This window comes from Taeniopygia guttata, chromosome 2 (genome assembly GCF_048771995.1).
Source record: "Taeniopygia guttata chromosome 2, bTaeGut7.mat, whole genome shotgun sequence".
NCBI classification, from domain to species: domain Eukaryota; kingdom Metazoa; phylum Chordata; class Aves; order Passeriformes; family Estrildidae; genus Taeniopygia; species Taeniopygia guttata.
Genome location: NC_133026.1, coordinates 122596661 through 122619691, shown reverse-complemented (window position 1 = coordinate 122619691; position 23031 = coordinate 122596661). Strand labels below are relative to the sequence as shown.

The window sequence follows — 23031 nt, the reverse complement described above, 5'->3', positions numbered from 1 at the left end:
AAACAGGTTTGGATAGTGAGAAACAAAGACAAAAAAAAACCAACACCCTCCCTCCACACCAGTCCCCTACCCTCCCTCACGCCCACTCTGCCAAGGCTCAGTTTTACTTCTCTAGTTTCTTACTCCTCTAGCCCTTCCCCAGCACCCAGCAGCAGCCCCAGGGGATGGGGAATGGAATGGGCAGTCACATCACTCCCTAACAGCTGATGGTCCTGCTGCTCCTTCCTCCTCATGCTTTTCCCCTGCTCCAGCACTTTCTTCCCATAGGCTCCAGTGTGGGCTGGAGCTCTTTCAGGAAACACCAAGGGAGCTCTGGTGTGGCACACACTGGCAGGAAAATGCCTATTTCTTTATCTACTCTGTCAGTCTCAGATTCAGTCAAAGAGAGAAACGGAAAGTTTCTAACCAGGCAGAAGCCTGGGAATCTGTTAGAAAAGAATATAAGTAAGAGTTTTATCTCCTTATTATTCACATTGTTTATAGTTAAGTTCTATCACTATGCGTCAAGCACTCTGCATCAACGGTGTGGGTTCTTTTCACTTCAGAATCAATGGATTTGGCCTGGATGAAGCTCTGTATAAAGAGTGATGCATTTTGAAATACATCAGAGTTTACTCTCAGCAGCCTTCTGAGCAGAGTCTCTTCATTCCCGTCCTGCCTCAGCAGTGTCAATACTCCACTGTACTCTCCTCCAGGAGCCTGGAGAAACACATCCACTTCTACCTTTTCCTTCAACCTGTGCTGTGTCTCACTATCTTTGTTTGTTTCTCTTCTACCTGCGCGTTTAGGGTTTTTAATTCCCTTGCTTAAATGTTTTCCCACTGTTCTGGCCAAGGGGCTCAGCTTCATCCTGCAGTAAATCCGTGGAGCTGACTTGATGTGTGTCCAGCATGGGGCAGCCCTGGCCTTTCCTCACAGAGGCTGCCCCTAAGGCACCTCACCACCAACACCTACCCAACAACAAAATTCCTCTCCATCAGAAGATATTCAGTGGCTATAAATGATCGTAAGTACTTACTTTGCTTTCCAGTGTCTTCCTTAAACTCCACTAACTCCTTCTGTCGCTTTCCTTCACTTAAGACTCAAAAATCACAACCATGTGAGGATCTCATCCCTGGTATCTCACAGCTGATAGGAGGCAGCCTCATTCCAAGCAAAGGCTATGTGGATCAGCATGTTAGCACCATGAGAGATAGGCAGTAAGGCACTATTCTCTGCTCACCAGCTTCTACCATCACAGACCAAGAAAATCTCAGTGCTCAAGATCACTGTAGCTGTGACTTTTATAGCATCAGAATCAATGTGTTTTCCCCCAAAACTGTAGCCCTGTTTTACACAGGAGAGGACAATGAATTTTTCTGTTATTTTAAATAATATTAATTCAAGATTATCTTTGACATTTTTAAGTTTCTGTACCAAGAAAGGCAAAAAAGGAGTATATAACAGCTTTTTAAACTTAATGGCTACTTCAAAGAAAGCACTCACTACAGAAACTAAATTAAAAGTTCTTTTTCAAGATCACACCGTATTATTCAATTGAACTAATGCCTCTCAGAAGAGTCAGAAGTGACAAGAATGCAAATACACATGCAAGAGACAACATGTTTGGTTTTGGGTCTACTCTAAGCATTGATTAGCTTGTTAATAAAGTAAACATTCCAAAAGAGCAAAGGTAAAAAGACAACATTTGCCAATATGCCAAGTTTGTGTGAATTAGAGTATATAGAGACTCATATTCTCAGTTTCAGGTGACCAACATGGGATACTACAAATAACCTTACACTTCAAAAATTAGTATGAACTAACCTTTGTAAAAGTATTTAGGGTTACGTAGTGAAATAAACTATCAAATGCAAGGCCTTTTATCCCTTCTGAAATTTTGACTTAATGTAACATTGAAATGCAGAAGACCACCAATGAAATTTGAAGAAAAAATGCAAATTTCAAGACCAAATGTTGATGAAGAAAAACCCCACTTAGATTTCAGCTCAGTCAGAAGTTCATCCAGGCTGCAAAAAACATTTAGGGAAGAAATACGTGGGGGGAGGGGGGGGGGTGGCAGGAGAAAGAAGACAAAGATTTTTTTCTTTTCTACTCCTATCCAATTAATGCCCACATTTTCTAACCTGCCTATTTACAACTGGATGAAAAGCTTCACTGAATACGCACTCCACAGGCATCCTTTAGGTAAGCAAATTTTAACTTTCAGTGCAATACATTTGTAATTTGCTATCTCAACCACCAGGAATCATCTTTTCTACCTTCCCCTTTAACAAAATCTTCCATTGCTACTACATACCTTATACCTACAGCCTCTTCATAATCCAGTAGAAACACTGCCAGTATTTTCAAACAAATACCACTGATATTTGCACAACAGATAATATTCCATATTTGTTTTCATCAGACTCCAATGAATTCAGAGCCAAGCTAAAAATGGAAAGGCGATGTATCTTCAGTTCTGAAAAGCTTTTCAGCAGTCCGAATGAAATAACATTCTGATAAGACACAACTATATCATGCTCAGCCTCAAAGTCTTTTAAAACTTTCTGCACATAATGCTTCTAACCCCCCTACGTAATTTGCTTGTTAACCCTTTGTGGGGAGTACCTTTAAATAGGATTTTCAGAATCAAGCAATATTTTCTCCCTTTTGTATTTTGCCACTTTGCTCAACCCCTTGTAAGGATTATTCAAACTCAAATGTTAGCACTCAAATATTAAAATCAATTAAATTAAAAAAACATTTATGTTGTGAATTATGAAACATAAAAATTTAAACATGCAAAGCACTGAAAGGGAAAAAAAAATATATCAAGAATCTGGAAGGCTAACTGCAATAGAGACTGTGACCCTCGAGGTGACTTTTGGATGAAGACTTGCAACTACATTCCTGTGCTGAATCCACATGTCTTGACATGTGTCTCCTCCTTTCCACAGAGCTATTTTTCATGATGCCATTACAGGATTAACATATTTGCAACCAGACAGCAATGATCTACATGTGACAAGATGTTTTTTGGGAATCACTACAAATCTTTTATCCAATTGACTTGCATGCCAAATGAAGCAAACTTATCTGCAAAGTCAAATTTGGTTATTGCCTGAAACTCCACATCTATCACACTACAGAACATGATTCTCAGGTTCATTAAAGCTATTTTTCGTATGTTCTCTTGTTTGGCCTACTTCAGGATGCCAATTAAGGAACTTCAAAAGTTAATGGGTTTAACAGAAAGTAATATCAAACTTAATCAAAATTTCCTCACAAAAAAGAAATATTGAAGGATTATTTTCCTTTTCTTAAAAAAGATACAACTCGACTGCTGAGACCATCTAAACATGCACAGATTCTCTGAATCTTACAATCAAAAGACGGTATTATATGAAGACAAAAATAAATTAAGTGCTATGCTGTCCTCAATAAAAACAGTAGAACAGGAAAAGGCATTCACCATATTCGCCCTAAGAATATAAGCCGAAAGAAGGGGGGTGTTTATTGTTAAAAATCAAACCAACCCTCTATAATTCCATGAAACACAAGCACACCTCTTCAACTCATCACATACAAGACCAAACAAATGCTTCTTATCCAATGAAGTTTAGTTGGAACAATTTTAACCAGAGTTAACGTTCTGGTTAAATTACAACTTGGAGAAAAAATAATCCAGAGAAGCTATATAAAACAAACCACCATCTGTAATTTGATTAAATACAGATTATGATTACACTGCCAACAAAGGCAAACTGGTTTAGTCTGATTATTAAGCAGGTAATCAAAGATTCCACTAAGCACTAATGTTACTGCATGAAGTTTTAATGAAGCAGCACAGCATCATGTCTTTTAGATGTTGCAATAGACAACAGCAACAACCACGTCTTCTAAGCAAAACCATAAGAGACTCAGGTAATTTTTGCTCTGTTCAGCTTCATATGACATTCTTTTTTTCTGCATTCTTCCTACTAATCTTGGGCACTCCGAAACAACAGTAATAGAGTAGAGGAGGTCCAGAGACAGAACCATGCCTTAACTAGATAAGAAGGTTCTTAATAACAAATTGTGATGCGGTACATCTAGAAGAATAAGTACTTCAAGTCAGCTCACATGCTTCATTAAGAAAATTACTCTCATTATGCCATTATGAGGCTGAATGTCTTTTTTCACAGCCAGAAACATCTATATCACAAGGGTATTTCTGTTTGCTTTGAAGAAGTCTGGAAAATACTGTGCTGATCGTGGTTAAAACCTAATAGATCAGGACACAATTTAGAAGATATAACAAAACTATCACTGGATTGTAAGAAAGCAAAAATTACAAATAAGAAAAAACAAAGTATAAATGATAGGAGTGCAACATGCATAAATAAAAAAAAAAACCCATTGCTCTACACAAAGTGTAGCAATGTTACTACCAAATACATTTTTTTTTCCTGAGAATAGGGAAAAATTGTTTTCTTTATACAGAATGAATATTTCTTACTAGCTTTCCTTAACAGATCTGTGCAGAAAGAGTTTGGCAGTTGTTTACAGTGAATACACTTCAGGAAAAGAAGCTACAGGGTGTCCTAGAATAATGTTGACAATATTCACAATTAAAATATCAAACCAAAAACCAAAACACCAAAAAGAACACCAAATAGTTTTGAAATTTCATGTTCTTTAAGGTATTTCTGTGGTTTCTTGTGTCATTCCCTCCCAGTACAATATGAACAATATACTGTTATTAATTTAAATTAATTTACTTCCCAGAATTCTTTTATGTTTCACAGATTTCAGCATGTGATGGAGCTTTTCTTGAATATCTTCTATGTGGGTGGATTTTATAGAAGGATAAATTTAGTTTGCAAGGCCTGTTGTCACATATCTGTGTTTTTCTGCACCAGAGTAAGGTACATTAAACAATGACAAAGTCATTAATACCTAAACATGGAATTGTTTATTTTTTTTCATATGCCATTGTCTTAGTAAGAACTTCATATGGAAAACAGAAGTCATCCCTTCACAAAAAACTGTGGTCAAGTCTTGCAGGTTCAGGAGAAAAGCAGCTTGCCACCACTCTTTTCTACACATAGGAGTTTGAGACCCATTTCATCTCGGCACTTGAGCATTGCTCTGCTGCATTTGGACACTCTCAGATGTAACTGAAGCTCTGCCTTTTCATGATCCTTGATCAGCTTATTCCTGTCAAATAACCATTGTGTGATGGAAAAGCTTGTCTTAAGCATAACAACAAAAGCTAAGGAGACTTCCAGAACTGCTCATATATTTTACCCCAGAGACCATTAAAATCTATGCACTTAATCTAAGGAGCATGATCCAAAACTGGAGGTTTCCTGGTCTTCAGCACACAAATCATAAGACTACAGAGTTAAGCAACCTCATCTGCAAAAAGGCACAGGACCAGAAGGAAAACAATTGCACTTTTAACTGATACACCAGTTTCAACATACCTTTTATATTGATGGTTCTGTCCATGGGTTCCTTGAGACTGAGGACAGTCTGGATTCCAAGTCTTCTCCTTCTATAGAATGAAGATATTATGTGGAAGATGAGAAGTGAGATTCACTTCTTCCCTACCTCCACACAGGTTTCTGTGTTAAACTTGAGCCCTGAGTCAGGATTGATAGGTCTGTATGGGCACACAAAGTAAACCACCACTCTTTGAATCACACGAAAGCTTTGGAAGGGATATCTGGAGGCCATCAAGTCCAATAACCACTTGAGGTTAGGCAGGCTAACCTCAAACTTCAGTCAGGCTGCTCAGGGACTCAGAAGAATTTCAAGTATCTCCAAGGCTGGAGGTTCCCCAGGCATTATGCCAAGCTGTACCAGTGCTAAGCCATTTTCTAAGTGAAAGATTTAAAAACCTTCCATGTAGCTGGAATTTCTTATTGCAACTTGTTGCCATTGCAACTTACTCTTTTGTTGCCGAACTCCAAGAAAAGTCTGTAACATCTCCACAGTGCCTCCTTGGGTAGGGCTGTTACATCTCGCAGTGTCCTTTTTGTGTTGGACAAACCCAGCTCCCGCAGCCCCTGCTCGTGCATCGTGTGCTCCAGCCTCGTGTTTTCTGTAGCCTCTACTAAACTTGAGTAGGCATGTCAATGTTGCAGCAGCTGTCCAGATGACTGTGATGGCTCACTGGCGACTCTTGGCAAGCTCAAGATCAGAGAGTCCTCGTTACCAGATCTTAGGTGACACAAATACAAAGGCACGCAAATACAAAGAGTCTGGCCAACAGTTCTAGATACTGGTTTTAAGTAAAGTAGGAAAGACTACAGTCTTGAATTCAGTTTCCTAAAGACTGTATGCAGTTTTCATATATTTTCTTGGCTCAAGAGTCCAGTCTCATTAAAAGCACTGGAGAAGTGACGGGTACATTGGTTAATCCATGATTAGTGAGTTTAAAAAGTTATCACCATGTCATAGGTGAAATACAGCCCTCAGCTTAGAAACACAACTGTGTTTTAGCAAGACGATTCCCTCACATTAGTACAGCCTGCTCCAGACTTGCTTGTTCCTGACATACAATAAAAGTAACTAAATATTTTCTGTTTAATCACACAACTGCACAGGATTTGTAAAATCAGATTTTAGCCTTCTGCTTACTGGAGCCCAGGTTTACACTGAAGTTGATGCTCCTTTGAATCCTGGTACAATGCAACACGGTAACATTACAGGCCATTAATCTACAAAGGATTAAACTACAACATTAATCCACAAAGGATGAGAGCTCTAACTCTACACAAGAAACCTGTCCTCTCAGCTTGCGGTCTCATGCAAAGACTACCTGGGTTTCTGCTTACAGGCCTGAGACTCCAGGAGGCTGCCTGCATGAACCAGGCTCTGAAAGCTCCAACTGTGAGACAGGAGAGCATGCTTTAAATTACTGTCTGTGTAATTAGGCTCAGTAAAGGCCACCTTCTCCTGTGGAGAAAGACCTGTTAATTACTTTGCCGCCTCTCTTCTGCTGCCATTTCCTGTCCTGAAGGACCAGCTGCCCTTTTCGTCTTTCTCTGCCTTCTGCACAGAATCTATTTCCCCTTTAGAAAAGAGAACCAATATCTACCTATCTCTCCCCTCCCACGTAATAGTATTCAATTAGGAACATATCCCCTGATATTTTTAAGCCCCAAACCGTGCCACAGATTGAGTAACCATTAAAATTTGATTAATTAAGGTTGCAAAAAGTAGAAGTATAATCTGATACAAAATTAATGCAAAGTGTTCTCAGGATACCACCCTTAATTAACTTTGCTGGAGAATTTTCACTGGCTGAATTCTCATCAGATTCTACCAATACAGTCAAAAATATGTAATTTCTCAAGAGAAGATGAGTTTTTGCATACTCAACTCCTCAACTTCCAAGAATACACATTCTCTGACCTTCAGCTTGATGATAGCTTAAAGGCTGTTATGCATTTTTCTTTTAATACATATACTATTCTATCTATTAAAGTATTACATATATACTATACCTGCAAGCTCAGTAGCATAGTACAAGAGGCAGAACAACGATCTCCTTTATAAACTGGCCCACAAGTGAGCCTTTGGAACATATTGGGCAAGCAGGCACTGAAATAAGGTTGTCTTTGTAAAAGAATTTTTGAAGTAGTAAAATTAAAAAAAAAAAAAAAGAAATTGTATCTGTTAACAGCATCTAGGAAAAAATGACTTAATTTTGCAGTTTTGTAGAGAGGCTTCCTCATTAGGATATTGCAGTTATGAACTTTCAAAGCCTTTTTTTTTAAACTAGGAATTTGTGAAGGAAGCTCGGAAAAAAAGCTGTAGCTATATAGTTAGAAACAATCACTCAGACATATGGATTGAGCTCAGAGATGACCTTCATATTTGCTCTTAGAGAGAAAACAAGAAGAAAGGGGAGGAATACAAACACAGTGTGATCTGGAACTACTAGAGGCTGAAAACAAAGGATTCTACAAAAGCAACTCTCATATGGTATTCTGGACAGAGCACTACAAAATACATATTTTCTAAATTGAGAGAGCTTGGGGACTTTTTGTTTGGTGTTGGATATTTTTTAGTGTTATTTTTTTTTAAGCTGCTTATCAGACATCTTGAAAGACCTTGTTCATTACAACTGGTGAGCTTTTTCTTTGTATTTCTTCATCTTGCGCTTCATATGCCAATTTCAATAACTGATTTGAAAGACCCAGTCAGCATGCTCTGACTGCAACAGACACAAGAGGTTCTCTTCATGCTACTACAAAACATGCATAAGACACAGCTGGCAGTCTTCCTGTTTTCACAGCAGTCAGGATTTCATTATATCTCCTACAAGAGGAGTAGCAAAGATAGTGGGACATTAAAACCACTCCCTTGATTTTTAGACAACATGCTGATGTGTCTGGAAGAATCTTACCCTGTTGTAGATGGAAAAAGGAGCTGTAATGGAGAACTGCCTGTAGCAAAGTTTAAAATGCAAAAAGACAAATAAAACAAAGTTCTTATGGTCCAGTACAAACAAAGTAGAAAGAACCAAGACACACAAAATAAGGACAAGAAATTAATGAGGTGCAAAGCATTTAAATGAGGCAAACAAAGTGATGAGCCATATGGAAAGAAACAAAGATGTGCAGTTTCAGTGTTTCAACAGTTTGTCAGTTTTACAGCAAGAAAGGGACCATTTTAGTTGATTTAACATTACATGTAAACAGACAAAATTGCACTAGTCATGCAGGTTTTTTAGATGGTCTGGGAGAACTCAATCTACTTTGTGCTGCCTTTGAATTCATCTAACAAACATACTTAGTGAGCCTTAGGGAGAGGTATTTTTTAGATACTATTGAGAAATTTGCTATACTTACATATTCTGAGTACTGACACTTTTAAAGAAGTAAACTTAGTATGCATTTCTTTGGTTTCAGTTTTATTTCAAAAGAAAGATTTGTGTCAAGGTAAGTTATCAGTAGAAAAACAATTCTTTCCAACTGGTACAAAACAGAAGCTGTATGACATCATGCAGCTCTCCAGATATTCACAGCTCTTTTATTCTGAATTCTGTTTCTACTCTCTGCTGTAGGAAGAATTTCCCTCTTGCTTTTGTTTCTTGGTGGGGCATGTGAGGGAGGGGGTGGTAGTCAGGGAAGAGACAAACGGTAAGGGAATACTCCCAAATATTGCAAACCATTGCAGAGACAGAGCAAAAAAGGGAAAACCAGGCATTTGCCTTCAAATAGATAGTCACAGGTATTTTCTGCAGAGGCAAGACTCTTCACTCCATCTCCTAGGAATGTTTTCACAGTGGACACAGAAGGAGCTGCTTACACCTCTGGGCCAGTACCAATTTAAACAGCACTGTGAAGTACTTTTTGGGAAATTATCACACATATAGGATATAGGACAGGTCCAAATAAAGCTGCAGTGGGTAATTCATAGGTATGAACTGAACATATCTGAATGCTAAACATGCTGAAACTACCACTGTGTTTGCCTGACATAGGGGAAATAACATCAACTTCCATTTTCATTGAGTAACACAGGTTTAATAGTGTATTTCTTGTAACCTCCAAAATACACAAAGCCAGCATGTCAGGGTCTCTGACAAAATATTTTTTCATTAACCATAAGTTATTTGCATTAATGATAATCCTGTCTTTCAATATACTTTACACTTACAGCTTTGCTTTTCCTACTATTTTGCCTGGGATTTATTAGGTCAACAGACTTTGGTAACTAAGTCATTATATTCACCTTTTCTTTTGTCAAAGATCTTAGATTAGCTTTCTTTTGACTTCTGTCATTTCCTTGCTATTCCAAAAACATTAAGTGAAGTGTACATAAGCATGGAAGAAGGAATGGTGAACAGTTTAATTTAAATTTGAGTGACACTGTCGGGTTTTTTAAAGCAAGTTTATCTAACAATAAATTGGGAGAAATAAATTCCACTCTTTTTGGTAGCTTATATACACACAGTAAGAGAAAGAGGCTATAAAATTGGTCACAGATGCCATCTGAAGATGAGAAGAATACCATAAAAGTTCCATAGAAATAAGTGGGTGTCATAAAAGGCTTGTAGAAAAATCTCCCTTGAATACAAAACCTCTCTTGCCTATGTTTTCTCACAAGAAGCATGAGGAAGGAGTCAAAATTATTTTAGTTATTAGGTGAAGTATCTTTTAAAAAAGACCCTTTGAGTAGTGAAAACTACAAATAATAATTTGGTTAACTACTTTGTTTTTAAAATGGGTTACTTGAAGGAACACAATTTTACCTCCCTCAAAGCACCTGGCAGAAAGTTTGCATGTTGAGGTAAGTCTTGTAACTGTAAATATGTACTTTTTATTCAGCTTCAGATAGATGGGAAAGCATCAAGGACATCCTCTTCCAATGAATTGTGGAAATAGAAAATACTTGCCAAAGCAGGTATTTTCATCAGAAAACTAGGGCTAAACCACACTTTCTGATAAATCCTTCTAGATCTGCTCCAGCAAATGAAAGGTTTGAAGTATTACACAGTGCAAGTAGCAGATTGGCTCTTGTCATTTTTAAAATTATAAGAAATTGCAAAGAAAAAAAGTCTGCCTGTAGATAAAACAGCAAAATGTGACAGTCAGTAAGACCAAACAATAAAGTTTCATGTTTCACAATTACTTTGCAGATTTGTCATGATTAAATGCCAGAATGAGACCTAAGCATCCCCATTCTCTGCACCCTCATTCCAGTTTCCATGGAAAGGACATGCAAATGTGCACAGTCCAAGTAAGTATGCTGTGCATTACCCAGGTGCACATGGTGAGGCACTCAGTTGGCACTTTAGAGCTTATTCCAGTCTTTATTTATTCCTCTGGTTTTCAGAGACAAAAGAATTTTCAGAGGACCATAAAGGATCCTTCAGGAGTAACTCGTCATTGTCAGAGTTGTGTGCAGATTTCCCAAGTGTCATCAAGCAAATAACTACAAAAGGAAGAATTATGTTTTCATCAAGTTTGACATGAAGCTCTGGAAGCAATCAGTAAATACAGAAGAAGAAATACGGAAAAGAAAGTAGCAGGTGTTCTGCTTTGGTTAGGTTTTGAACGATAAAGCACCTGAAGGAATAAAACTTGAATTAAACTGGTGAGAGTTAGCCCTTCCATTTAACAGACATGCCAGCATTCAGCAAGGCCTTGCATGCAACCTTCTTTATTTACAGAACCACATGGATACTGACTTCAACACTGGCTCACTCTCAGATGTTGTCCATGCCACCTTAAATAAACCAATAATTCTGATCAAATGTGTCTAAAACCAAGCTCAAGGGTAAGAGAGAAGAGACTCTTTTTTACACTCAGCTGATTGTGAGCAGGTATGTAACAGCCACTTGAACAAGTCTACTTTATCCCTAATAGCCTTATTTTCTATCTCTCTTTATACTTGATCAGTTGTAAACTTACAACCCTGATTCAGTGCTTTCAGTAGCTGAAAGGATATGAAAAATCACCTTTTCTGATTCCCATTTTACATTAACTTCCCACAATTAATGCCTCTTTCTTTAGCTTGCTTTTCATTTTCAAAGGCTGCTCGTGCATGGAATAAATCCTTATGCTTTGCTATTTAATCCTACTGAATCTTTTCATGCTTCTTTGAATACTTTTTCCTTTAGTGATATATCAGCTAGGTTAGATATAAAGAGCCTCCAAGCCAAATATAAGATTTTACCTTTCACTGAGTTGGCTAGTTGGAAAGAATAGTAGAAACCTGTAAGAAAACCCAACACAAACCTTTGTTCCTTAGCTTGTAAGAGGTCTTTATGCCCAAACTATAAGATAGAAGCACCTAACTAACACCCAAATACATACACATGCAGAAAAGAAAAAAAAGAAAGGAAAAGTTCAGAGTGGAGATCATGGCTACCGTTACTTTGAGTTACTCAAATTTTGCTATTAATAATCTTTGTGAAAGGAACTACTCCTTCACTCATACTGGGCTCACAGTTAGTTCCACAGAGATGGCACTTCATATGGAAGAAGAGAGAAAAAGTCAGCCACTGAACAAACAACTGACATGTCAACATTACTATGTGTATACAATTAAGTTTTTAGCTCTTATGTTTTTGACTTTTCCAGAAGGACATGCACTAGATCCACCCTCCCAGTCTTCTCGTGACATTTAACTACTATTAGGAATTTTCCAACATTTCCCCATCTATGTCCTTACTTTCAAAAGGATCTCTTACAACAATGGAGTCTTGGTGACAAAACAAAAGTCTAGTATTTTGGCCATGGTTATAAGAATATTAATTACATCGTAAATTAGCACTATACAGGGACAATCCAGAAACTTAAGGTGCTAAATTATGACTTATCTTGGATTTTCACATCACTCACAAAAAACCCCACATGTAGAAAGTAAAATTACTGAAAGTATCCACACCTGTTACTATGAAAACTATGATACTGCAAAATATCTTTTTTGAACAAGGCTTTCAAATATGCTCAAAAATAGAGATAAGGTAGAAATTTTACTGAAATTACTACTCCATGAGCAGAGGAGGAATACTTCAGAAAGGGGGATGGGAAGGTGAAATTTCTTCAACAGAACAAACAGCAGATACGATTATGTGTTCAAGAAGAATGTCACAGAAACAACATTAGCTGAAAGACAGTTATCACAGGATGTATAGAAAGCTTCTACCATTTTCAGCAATTTGAAGAGAGAAAAACTAGACAAATTAGCTAAAAATCTGGCCTGCTTCAACAGCAGCCACATCAAAGGAGAGACAGGTAAATTAAGAGGCTTCTAAAAGGAGAATTTATTTTCTAAACAACATTCAAATCACCTACTGGGAAATGGCATCTAACCCACAACAACTCTAAGAACAAGTTTTGCCTTGTTCAGAAGAACAAGTTGACATAAGTCAAAAATGCACAAAAAACCTTGAAAACTGTTTAACTATCACGAAACTGTCCTAGTCCTCAGCAGAATACAGAGACACTGTTTACCTTAGAACAAAGAGCGCCACTCTGATCTTGCTGATAGCCATGCAATACAGAAAAAACTCAAAAAACACCCAAACTCAGAAACACCATACTTGCCACCAAAATTCATACAAGAATAGAATTATGAAAGATGACACTGAAGAGCAGCCCTGAGAGTGTAATGAATCACTACCCAGCACAGAGACACAGGCAACTGCTCCTCTCAAGAGGAGCTGCATAAAAGAACTCACTTGCCAGAACCACGCTTGGACACCAAAATGAAGTGCTCAGGTGCTGCCTTAGGCTCAAAAAAATACACACCATTAAGATTACATAGTCTGGAAAGCAGAGGAAACTTAGGGTGTTTCTGGCCCTTCTTTTTCTCCCAGCGCAGTAGGAAATTAAAACAACAAACCACCACAGGAAGATAGGCATTTGTTTGGACACTGACCTCAGAAGTTAAAGTTTTCTTTCTATTCTGCCTTGTAGTTGGCTTAAGAAATCATATACAATTATTTAAGTCATGCAAACTGTTAGTCTCCAAATAAATGTTCAAGACAGTAGTTAAGAAATATGGTGCTACCAAGGGGACAGAACTTTAAACTCAAAAATTTTACATTAAAAAATTCAGTAGAAAAATATACTTGCAAAATGAGTACTAGTCCCTGCCTTAGCCAATCCAAGAATGCTAGAAGGTGATGGAGGAACAGAAATGCAAATTAACAGTGGACTTGGAAGACCTAGAAAACTTACACAAGACATATTTGCATGGTGTGTTATCCCACTAGAAATACCACTTAACAAGCAGAGCAGCAGTCTGTAATGGATGAATGGTCTTCGAAAATCGCTTCTATGAGGCACAAAAGTGAAAGGGAAGATAATTTTCTGCCTGGCAGGAAACAGCACAGGTCAGCATGCTGCAGCAGTCACCAGAAATCAGTAACTTTTTTTGGAGACTTGCATAAGTAACTCCTTGATCTGCAGCCTTATTGGCTATACAACTGTGAGAAAACAACATTTAAATAACAGCAATAACAGCTTTCATCCCTTATTTCCAAATATTGTCAATGAAAATGGAAGTGCTGAAAAGCATTTTGAGATCTTCCATGATGAAAAGGGTCACATAAATAATATATTTCTCCAGTATCTGAGAAAAAGATGATAACAAAAATATGTTTATTCTTGCTATTTGGTCTGTACAGCAATTCCCTAAGTGTGCAGAGTGTACAGATGAAAAGTATCTTCTGGAGTGACAATTAGCTAATGAATTATACCATGCAAAACACTTTCAATTCCTTCCTTGAATGCTAATGAAGTCATTACCCATTATTAGCTAATATTAAAAGCCTACTGTTACATGAACATGTAACAAATGCTAAAGTATCAGTGAGGAAGTGATATTACATGCTTAAATTTCTTATACGGTATCCATGTTTCTCCGGGTGCAGGCTATCATATTCATCTTCTATAAATACCCATTCAAACATTATCTGTTGTGAGGATGCTTTGTGCACAAGCTGGGGATGACTGAAGGCTTTGCACCTGTTTTTCACCATGCAGCAGGGTTTTTGCTTTTGTAAAACTGAAGAGAATATTGCCATGGCCCCAGTGAGGCCCAGTCAAGTAGTACCACATTAGGTATAGATAGAAAAATTAGACTTTAAAAGGACACGTAGCAGTGGTGGCATCATTTTTGCATATTGTCACTTAGAGTGAATGACTCTAGCATCAATAAAATGCTTACTATCATATAATATTATAGCTGCCATTCAATAAATCAGCACCTGTACTCCCTGAGGCAAATAAACACAGGAAAAGGTGAGGAGGGGGGGTGGGTGGGAAAAGTGTTCCATAAAAAAAGCTATTCAGAATAACTTAAGAGAACTCCCTATTCAGGCAAAATACTTTGCTTGGAAAAGGTTTTGTTGATTGTAAACATTATTAGCTTGTATATAAACAAGTATATGATAAAATAGGCTTATTTGACTGACAAAAAGCTGTACTTCCCTTAGGCTTTAAAGGCATACTGTAATCATTTTGATAAGTTATGTCTCTTTCTCAAGTCATACAGCTTCTATATTTATGCAGACTCCATTCACATCTCTTATCACGCTTTGACTCCACGAGACCTTACAAATAACAGTTACTTAAAATGCAGCAGTCTATTTTTGGTTTTGTGTGGTTTGTTTTTGGAGTTTTTTATATAAAGTGTTTCACATTATGCCTGCCTTTTAGAGTCTGAATTATTTTCACATGCTCCAATTCTTATATGCATTAACAAATCCTATTCACTTAATTACTGTTTCCCATCCCTGATCTCAAAAACGTTAGCTCAATCCAGTAAATCTGCCATCATCCAACTATTTTAAAACAGGAGTAACACAAAACAAAGGAAGGGTTTATGACTGAATTTCTCAGTAACGCTACACACTGAAGTTTGTTCTTTCCTACATTTAAAATGCATTTTTGATATCCAGCTATCAACTTTTATGTCTCCTGCTAATGGCACTAGCACCTTATGTCATGCAAATATATTGTTGTATTGATCCTACAATAAAAAGGAACCTCACAGGCACACAAGAGATCAGTCCAATTGAAACACAATGAGTAACGGGAAAAAATATGCAGAGTGAAAAAAATGGGAAAGAAAAGGGACATAAATATGAAATTATTGCACTATTGAATAGAATTTCTAAATCCTGCACGTTCCAAATGAATTTTCAGGAAGTATAAAAGCAGTGACAAAAGAATAAATCAAATATGAAATAGAGTCCATGTGTATAGAAAGAGTGCATACAGGAAGACAACTCTGTTTTTGAGGAAAAAGAATGTGACAGAAAATCTTGACTTGTGAGAAACTGAAAAGGAAGCAATTGTTTAACATTACGCACATCACGTCAATTAAAAAGGTGCCCAATTAAGCCACTAGGCAACAAATTCTGAGGGAAAACAAAGAGACTTTCTTCCTTACACTCCAAATGCTGTGAATCATGCCAAAGGACACTGTGGAGCTTGTGAACAGAAATCAGACCAACCAAACATACGCAGCAAGGACATGATGTCTCCTGCAATCAAACATAATAGTGCAAACACTGCTTTGTGCCCAGAGAACTCCTAATCAATGCTGAGCACCAAACACGGGGAGACTGTACCAAAAGATGAGTATTCCACCTAATTTAGTAATTACCTCCCTAAGCATCCTTTACTGGAATCTTGCCAGCCATCTTATTTTAATAACAGCCTTATATTCTTACAAGCTACATTGTAATATGCCACAGAGTTTTATTTTTTTTTATTGAAAAAAGAAGAGCTTTTTGCCCATCCTATACAAATGGAACTGGCATCTGACAGTCACCGTTCTAGTGTAAACAGTTATTTCTCTAATTTATTAGCAACACTAAACTCAAACAATCAATGCAATCTGTCATGTACCACAGGAAAGAAGTATTCACATTTCATGAAAAAAAAAAAATCACAAAAAAATCACAAAAATAACTAGTTATGATGAGTTCTCGTTAAACCTGATTGAAATATCTTTTGTTCCCCTTTTTGTTATATATTTTTTCAGAGTATAATAGTGTTGTCTTGGAATTCACTAGCATCATACAGATATCACGAGCTTTCTGTGCCTCAAGTGGGCACCTTGGGAAGCTTGAAAGAAGCTGAGTCTGTTTAGCCTGACTGCTCTTTCACATTTACACCTCAGCAAACTGACCCTTAACATCAAGAATTTTTCTTGGTCTACCTGAAGATAGATGATTTCAAAGAAGAAATACATTTTTAATTCCCACTTTGATGGTGCTAGACAAAAAAAAAAAAAAAAACCAAGAATCCAACACAAATGTAGAGAGCTGCAGATCAGAAATATTAGGCAGAACTCTAGAAATTCTTTGAAATTCAAACTGAGAATCCAAATGACTCATGAGATTGAACAAAGAAAACGGGAATTGATGGAACATTTATGTACCTAAACTTAATTTACTGAGTTTAGAAATTACTTTTCAATGGCAAAAAGATACATATATATTAGGCAACAGTCTTGGTCAAGGTTAAAGTTCTGCAATTATTCACTTTTCCTTGCCTTGAAGTGTGAAAGTACTGTTGAGCATGGCCTCAAGGAATTCACTTCAGCTGAGTGCAAGACTTACAAGTGTATATAATCTGTGTGCTCACGATTCTTGCAGCTCTTGGGGTTGACTAGTTATCCAAAAGGCAGCAGGCATTCGCACAGAACACCTTGTGAAGGATTCAGTGACAGCTCACTTGATGAGCATCACAATTTTGACTCTTCTGTGGAGTTTACCTCTCTCCTATCTACTAATGACTGACAAGTTAAATCAAGATGCTGAACAGGAATCAATTTAAGGCTGCTGCCGAAGTAATAATATCCTTTACCAATATGATCCACAGTATTTTAAGTGAGGTTCCACATGTACTATAAACAGCATCATGGAAGGACCATTAATAAGCATCTGTGCTATTTTAAAACAACAGGTGGTGAGATCGTTTCACCAAAGTTATGTGCTTACCATATGTGTAAGTGGAAATACTGTAGGAGGTAGAAGGCAAATGAGTGAATAGTTAGCAAATATATATATTATATAATATATATAATTATATGGATATATTAAGAACTATATGATCTCATTAAAGCTGCAGCACATTTCATGGGCTAGCTAACAGCTGCCAAAATAACTTTGATATACCTTTGAATCTTTTGAAATAGTCGCTAGTACAAAAATGTGACAAAAAGAAGCAGTCAAAGTAAGAGAAACCAAGACTATATGTTGGCATTAGACCTAGTTGCCTCTAACATCTGATGAACCATCAGGACATGAGTGCAGAAAGGGAAACAGATCTGTGCAGAGACCAGGCAGTTGCCATAAAGGCGGGTTAAATTCCTCATGAGTCCTGTAAAGCCAAGGAACAGCAATGTAGCAAATTTCTAAATTAATTTTAATAAAAATTAGAAAACAAACCAAATTCTCCTAGAGAGAACTATGCCCCAGCTGACATTCTGGAAATTCTTCTACTGCAGCTCCTCACAGTTCATGTTTTATACTTAGTTCAACCAGGGAAGAAAAGTAGAGATACCCTGGAATTACTTTACAATCACAGTAATGTGACCAGCTCAGAAATGCAGTGTGTCTTCAGTATTTTAGGGAAGACAAAACCCACTATCATATCTTATTGGATCTACCGTAAAAATTAAAGGAAAAATAAAATAAATTTTTTGATCTGGCATTTGGCTGGGACATTTGCACCAACTGTCCTGTAAGAGTCCATTTTGTGTTACTCTCTCCTCTGCTATGATTCTATTTTGAGACTGGAATAAATCCTAGAAACATACAGTTCTTGTACAATCAGATCCTTTCTTTTATAATGTTGTCTTAATAAAGTAATTTTCTAAGAGTAGACAATATAGGTTCTCTCACAGATAGTCTCTCGACGCATCATGAAAGCAATACATATTAATAGATCCTTGCTTTTGCTGCTGTTTACATGCAGTCCCCTTCAAGGGAAAGGCTTCAACCAGCTTTCTTTTCCAAAAAGCATACATGAACTCTGCATTTCTATCTCAATATTTCATATTAAACTCAGGGGCTCATTATCCAGGTTGTGAAGCACACTTGACTGTGTCAAACCCAAAATAAGATTATCAATACCTGTCTTGTTGCCACCACAAATATACTATAAATGGATAAAACTCTTAGTTCTCTTTAATGATTGCTACTTTTGTAGTTTACTGGGCACTCACATAAAGATCCTCTATTGACAGTTAGTCCAACATGGAATCCATTTGCATAGTAGGAGAAAGTTTCGGTTTTTGCCTGGCATTTATTTTCAGAGATAATTTTTTTCTGTCTCAGAAACACAAGCTCTTGCACATGAAGGACATGTATTTGGAAAGTGTGAATATATTTCTTCCTCAAACTAAATATGGTATCACTACTGTTGAAATACTCTTGATTGTTTGCACATACTAAAGTTTTAAATTCATTGTGTAATATTTGTCCCCTTTTACCCTACTCAAGTCTTTTTAAATTGAATTCTTAAATTGGAAAAAATAATCCAACTGAAGGCCTAGTAACAACATAACATATTACTATTTCATAATAATAGAAAAAATATTTAACTGAAGTGTTTCATCTCAGCCCTTGGAAAGGACCAGAAGTAAAATCAAACCTCTGCAAGTTCAAGTGCATTCAAGGTCACCGGGTTTTCCAGTTTGTTCTACTAAGGAAGCAAGCCTTTTGCAAACATACCCCATCTGGTCCCCACTAATAAAATTGGGTAAATGAACCTGCCAGTTCAAAGGCTGATGGCAGCCTAGAAACCTCAAAGATAATTAAGCTCTTGCATATCTGCAGAACAAGCCCAGATGAAGTATTCCAAAATAGCAGAACCTCCGAGGAAAAGACAACTAAATCTCAGCTGCTACCCAGTCTGTCTGGCACCAACCAGCTGGCCAACTAGGCTGTTCTTCCAGTCAGCGGTGCTGTTGCCCCAGATCAACCACAATAAAGATGCTTTCCTTTGGCTGGCAGAAGTATAGAAGTTACAGTAACAGAAGGAGCAAGAAGAGTTAGTTCTGGGAAAGAAATTCGTAGGAAGTGGATTTACACCAGTTATACCATTGAACTAAACTCACATTGATAATTAGATATATGTTTTCTTCTATGGACACATGCACATTACACCGCTTGCCTTTAGAGTACACAAGAGAAAACCAAAAGCAATTCAAGCTTGAAGTGGGGTTCTTTCTTGGTCAACCACTGTTTCATCTCCGCTACCATATTGTTTTAAAAAATGTTAATTAAGAGTCATGAAAAATTAGGTTTGCCAGGAAGCATGAAGAGCTAAATATGCTGTGGTAACATTGTGTCAACATTAGTGAGTAGTCATGCTACCAAGTGTTTGCAGCACCTGACTGGGGGCCATCACTTGATTTCTTCACTCCAGTGAAGAAACTGCCCTTATGTAGAATGGATGGGCTAATATGTGAAGCATCTGAACTCACCTACATGGTTTCTTTTTCCAACCAAATGCAACTAGAGAAGCAATGAGCCAAACATTGCAACTCTGAAACAGTCAGCCATGCTTAATTCTAGAAAGGAAAAACCGATAAAAATGCCCTAACCAATGCTTCAAAGTTTACAGGAATAAAGCAAATGTATGGTAGATAAAAGACACAGGTTTGACAAAACTTTTTTTTTCCCCTAGTTTGAAATACATACATTGCATGTGCCATGCATGCGACATACTTAAAGCAAAAAGCCTGTACAGGATCATAGTTAATGACTGCACTTCGGAGAAAAGATTTGTCTCTTGGACTGATTTCTGACTCTGCAGTTCATCACTTGCTCTTTGTTTCAGCCTTGTGAAGCCTCAATTGCTTTTTTTATACACATTTTCTCTCTCTGTAGCTGTCATTTGCTTTCTGCATACCCAGCAACAGTACTGACTGCATTTAAATATCTTCCCAGAAATAATGACAACAAATAAAGCAACTCCTCCCTGTTACCTCCTGAGGATTACTTGTGTTACTCTAGCACCATGACGAGAGGCTTCAACCACAACCAAGAATCCCACAACTGTGTGAGCCTCTGTGAACCCTTGGTAACAGCATCCTTGAAGATGAACATATAGGTAAATAGACATTTAATAAAATAACCTTCAGCTTCCAGTATCCTGCTTTCTTTTTCATTAAGAACAGATTAATTTCCAATTCTTTACTTCCCAGAGACGTAGTAATTTCTTCCATTTCCAAACCACACAAAGCCATTAACTGTTACATACGCAGATAACATCTATTCTAATGAGCTGCCTCTGCATGTCGACCTCCTGTATTGCTATACCTGCTTTAAGGCAAGTTTTCTTTTTTAAAGCAGTACAAAGTAAAAACAAATAAAACCAAACCAATCAACAAAAACAAAACAAAAATAAAAAAACAACCCAAACAAAAACAAAGCAACCCAACAAAAACCACCAGGGTATCAGGCACAGAAATAGGTCAGACAGATTTCTTTCCCTTCTCAATTCCAAAACATCATTCATTTGATGTTAAAACCTATATACGTACCATAATGTGCAATGTTATCAGCCAAGCTACAATATGCATACATTCCTGTTTTTTCTTCTTCTACAGGTGATATGATAGAACAGCAACTCACTAATTCTTCCATTAACAAACAAATGCATTTGAATTTTGCTGCTATTTTGGTTGTTGTGAACTAGGCTAGATGAAAAAAATTAATAAAGAGAACAAAATCACACAAGTCTTGGAAGAAGACGACAGAATCCATTTTGGTGTAAGGGCCGGTTCCCCAACTTCTACACTATTCAGTTTCCTGCGAAGCGACTTCCAAATCCAGGAACGTGTATGAGATAACACCTTTTTTTGCTTCTGTTGCCCTGAAGCCCTTCTGCCCTAAGATGTCTTCCCCGTCACTTGAGGAACGCGCATCGGACTGGGGAGAGCGCGGGCAGCGCGGGGCGCAGTCCCGCACCTGTCGCAGCCCTCCCGCTCTCGCCCCCGTCCTGTGCTACGCCACTGACAGGGTGCCCGGACGCGGGCACGGAGAGCAGCCCGAGCGGGAGCTGGCACCGAGCCACCGCACATCCTGGCCATGCAAGATAAAACGCAACACTGTGGCGCTCCAGAGAGCGCAGCCTCGCCGCTTTTGGAGGGAACCGCGGCAGAGGGAGGAGAGGGAAGGAGAAGGAAGCTGCGAGCCCCAGCACGGGTGCAGACGCCGCCCGGGCCGGGCAGCCGGCAGAGCCGGAGCGAGGGGCTCGCAGCGGCAGCGCCGCAGCGCTCGCCGCCCGCCCCCGCGCCCGGCAGCTCCCGCTCACCTTTCAGCGACCGGCTCAGCGCATCTTCTTCCCTCCCTCCCTCCTGCTCTCCCGCAGCGGCTGCTGGTGGCGGCCCGGAGCCCCCGGGCGCGGCGGGTTCCCGGCGCTTTTCCTCCCTCAGCCGGCGGCAGCTCCCGCTGTCACTTCACCCCCACATCCCGCCGGCGGCGGCGGCAGCTGCTGCTCCTAAATTCACGGCGCTCCGGCGGCATGAAGTCATCCTCCCCGCCCCCTCCGCGGGCCGCCGCACTCCGCTCCCGCCGCGGAGGGGGAGACGGCCCCGCCGCCCGGCGGCCCAAGCCCCGCGGGGCCCTGGCGCTCCGCCCGCCCCGGAGGAGCCGCCGCTCCCGCAAGAACACCCGTGCCCGATTGCCCGGGAGCCTGCGAGGGGCGGCACCGCCTCCCGGGTGCGGTGGCGGTCCGGGGGACCCTCCCCAGGCGCGGCGGCGGGATGGGCCGCTCCGCCCCGCGCCAGCCGTGCCCTCCCGGGACTGCGCGGCCGCGGGCAGCAGCGCGGTGCCGGTGGGGTGCGCGCCCCGCTCCGAGCCCGGTGCCCGGCGCCGCCCGGGGAGCGCGGGAGGGCCGCTCCCGCCGCGCTGCAGGGCCGGAGCCAAGGGAGAGCGGCCCCGGGGAGAGCCGCGTGCCTGGGTCTCGCCGTTTGAAGGAAAATCCGCTGTAATCCCTCATGCTCATGGGTGGGCTGCCTGTTCCCACTCTCACCTCCCGGCCTCAGGACGCTCAAGAGCTCCTGAGCTCGTGCCCCTAAAAAAATGCAGCGATCCCTGGGATGCAGGAGAGCAGTGGCTCCTGCTCTGTGCCTGGAAGGGGACAGCAGAGGACAGGCACTGTTGTGCGCTCAAGGTCACCTGGGCAAGCTTCCCCCTTACCAAGCATGAACTGATATTTCTGAGACCCAGCAATTGGCAGCATGTCTATTTTTGTTACTTACGGAGTGCTGTGCACATACTAAGTGACCGACAGGCTTGTAAAGAAGGCCGGATTCCTATCACAGTTTACAATCCCATGATCCATCCCATGTGTAAGTCAAGCACAGCTATGTTGGTACATAAATGATACCAAGCAGTCTAGTTTGGATTGGTAAGGCATGTCACTGGTACATGCCAAATCATTGTAGTCTGAGAGCTCTTCACGAGCAAGGCAGGGTTGTGAGTGGTCGAGAGAAGCCGTGCTGGATGAGCTCCCAGGAAAAACACATACGGGAGTTTCCCAGGTGCTACGCCCGCTCAGTTGACCC

The 23031-nt window shown here is 39.5% G+C and overlaps 1 protein-coding gene across 2 annotated transcripts in view; it reads right to left on the bottom strand.

Moving 5' to 3' along the window:
- Positions 1 to 22182, bottom strand: part of PKIA (cAMP-dependent protein kinase inhibitor alpha) — a 44108-nt gene extending 21926 nt beyond the window's left edge. The window contains exon 1 of one of the 2 annotated variants that reach the window (XM_002199527.7): positions 21777 to 22182. Coding sequence is in view for 1 of the 2 variants with exons in the window: in XM_072924779.1 (XP_072780880.1) it covers positions 21004 to 21042 (39 nt within the window). In the remaining variant the exon portion in view is untranslated. Of the gene's footprint in view, positions 1 to 21003; positions 21716 to 21776 lie in introns of those variants that run through there. The other variant, XM_072924779.1, reaches the window with a different exon arrangement.
- Between the last annotated feature and the right edge of the window lie 849 nt (positions 22183 to 23031).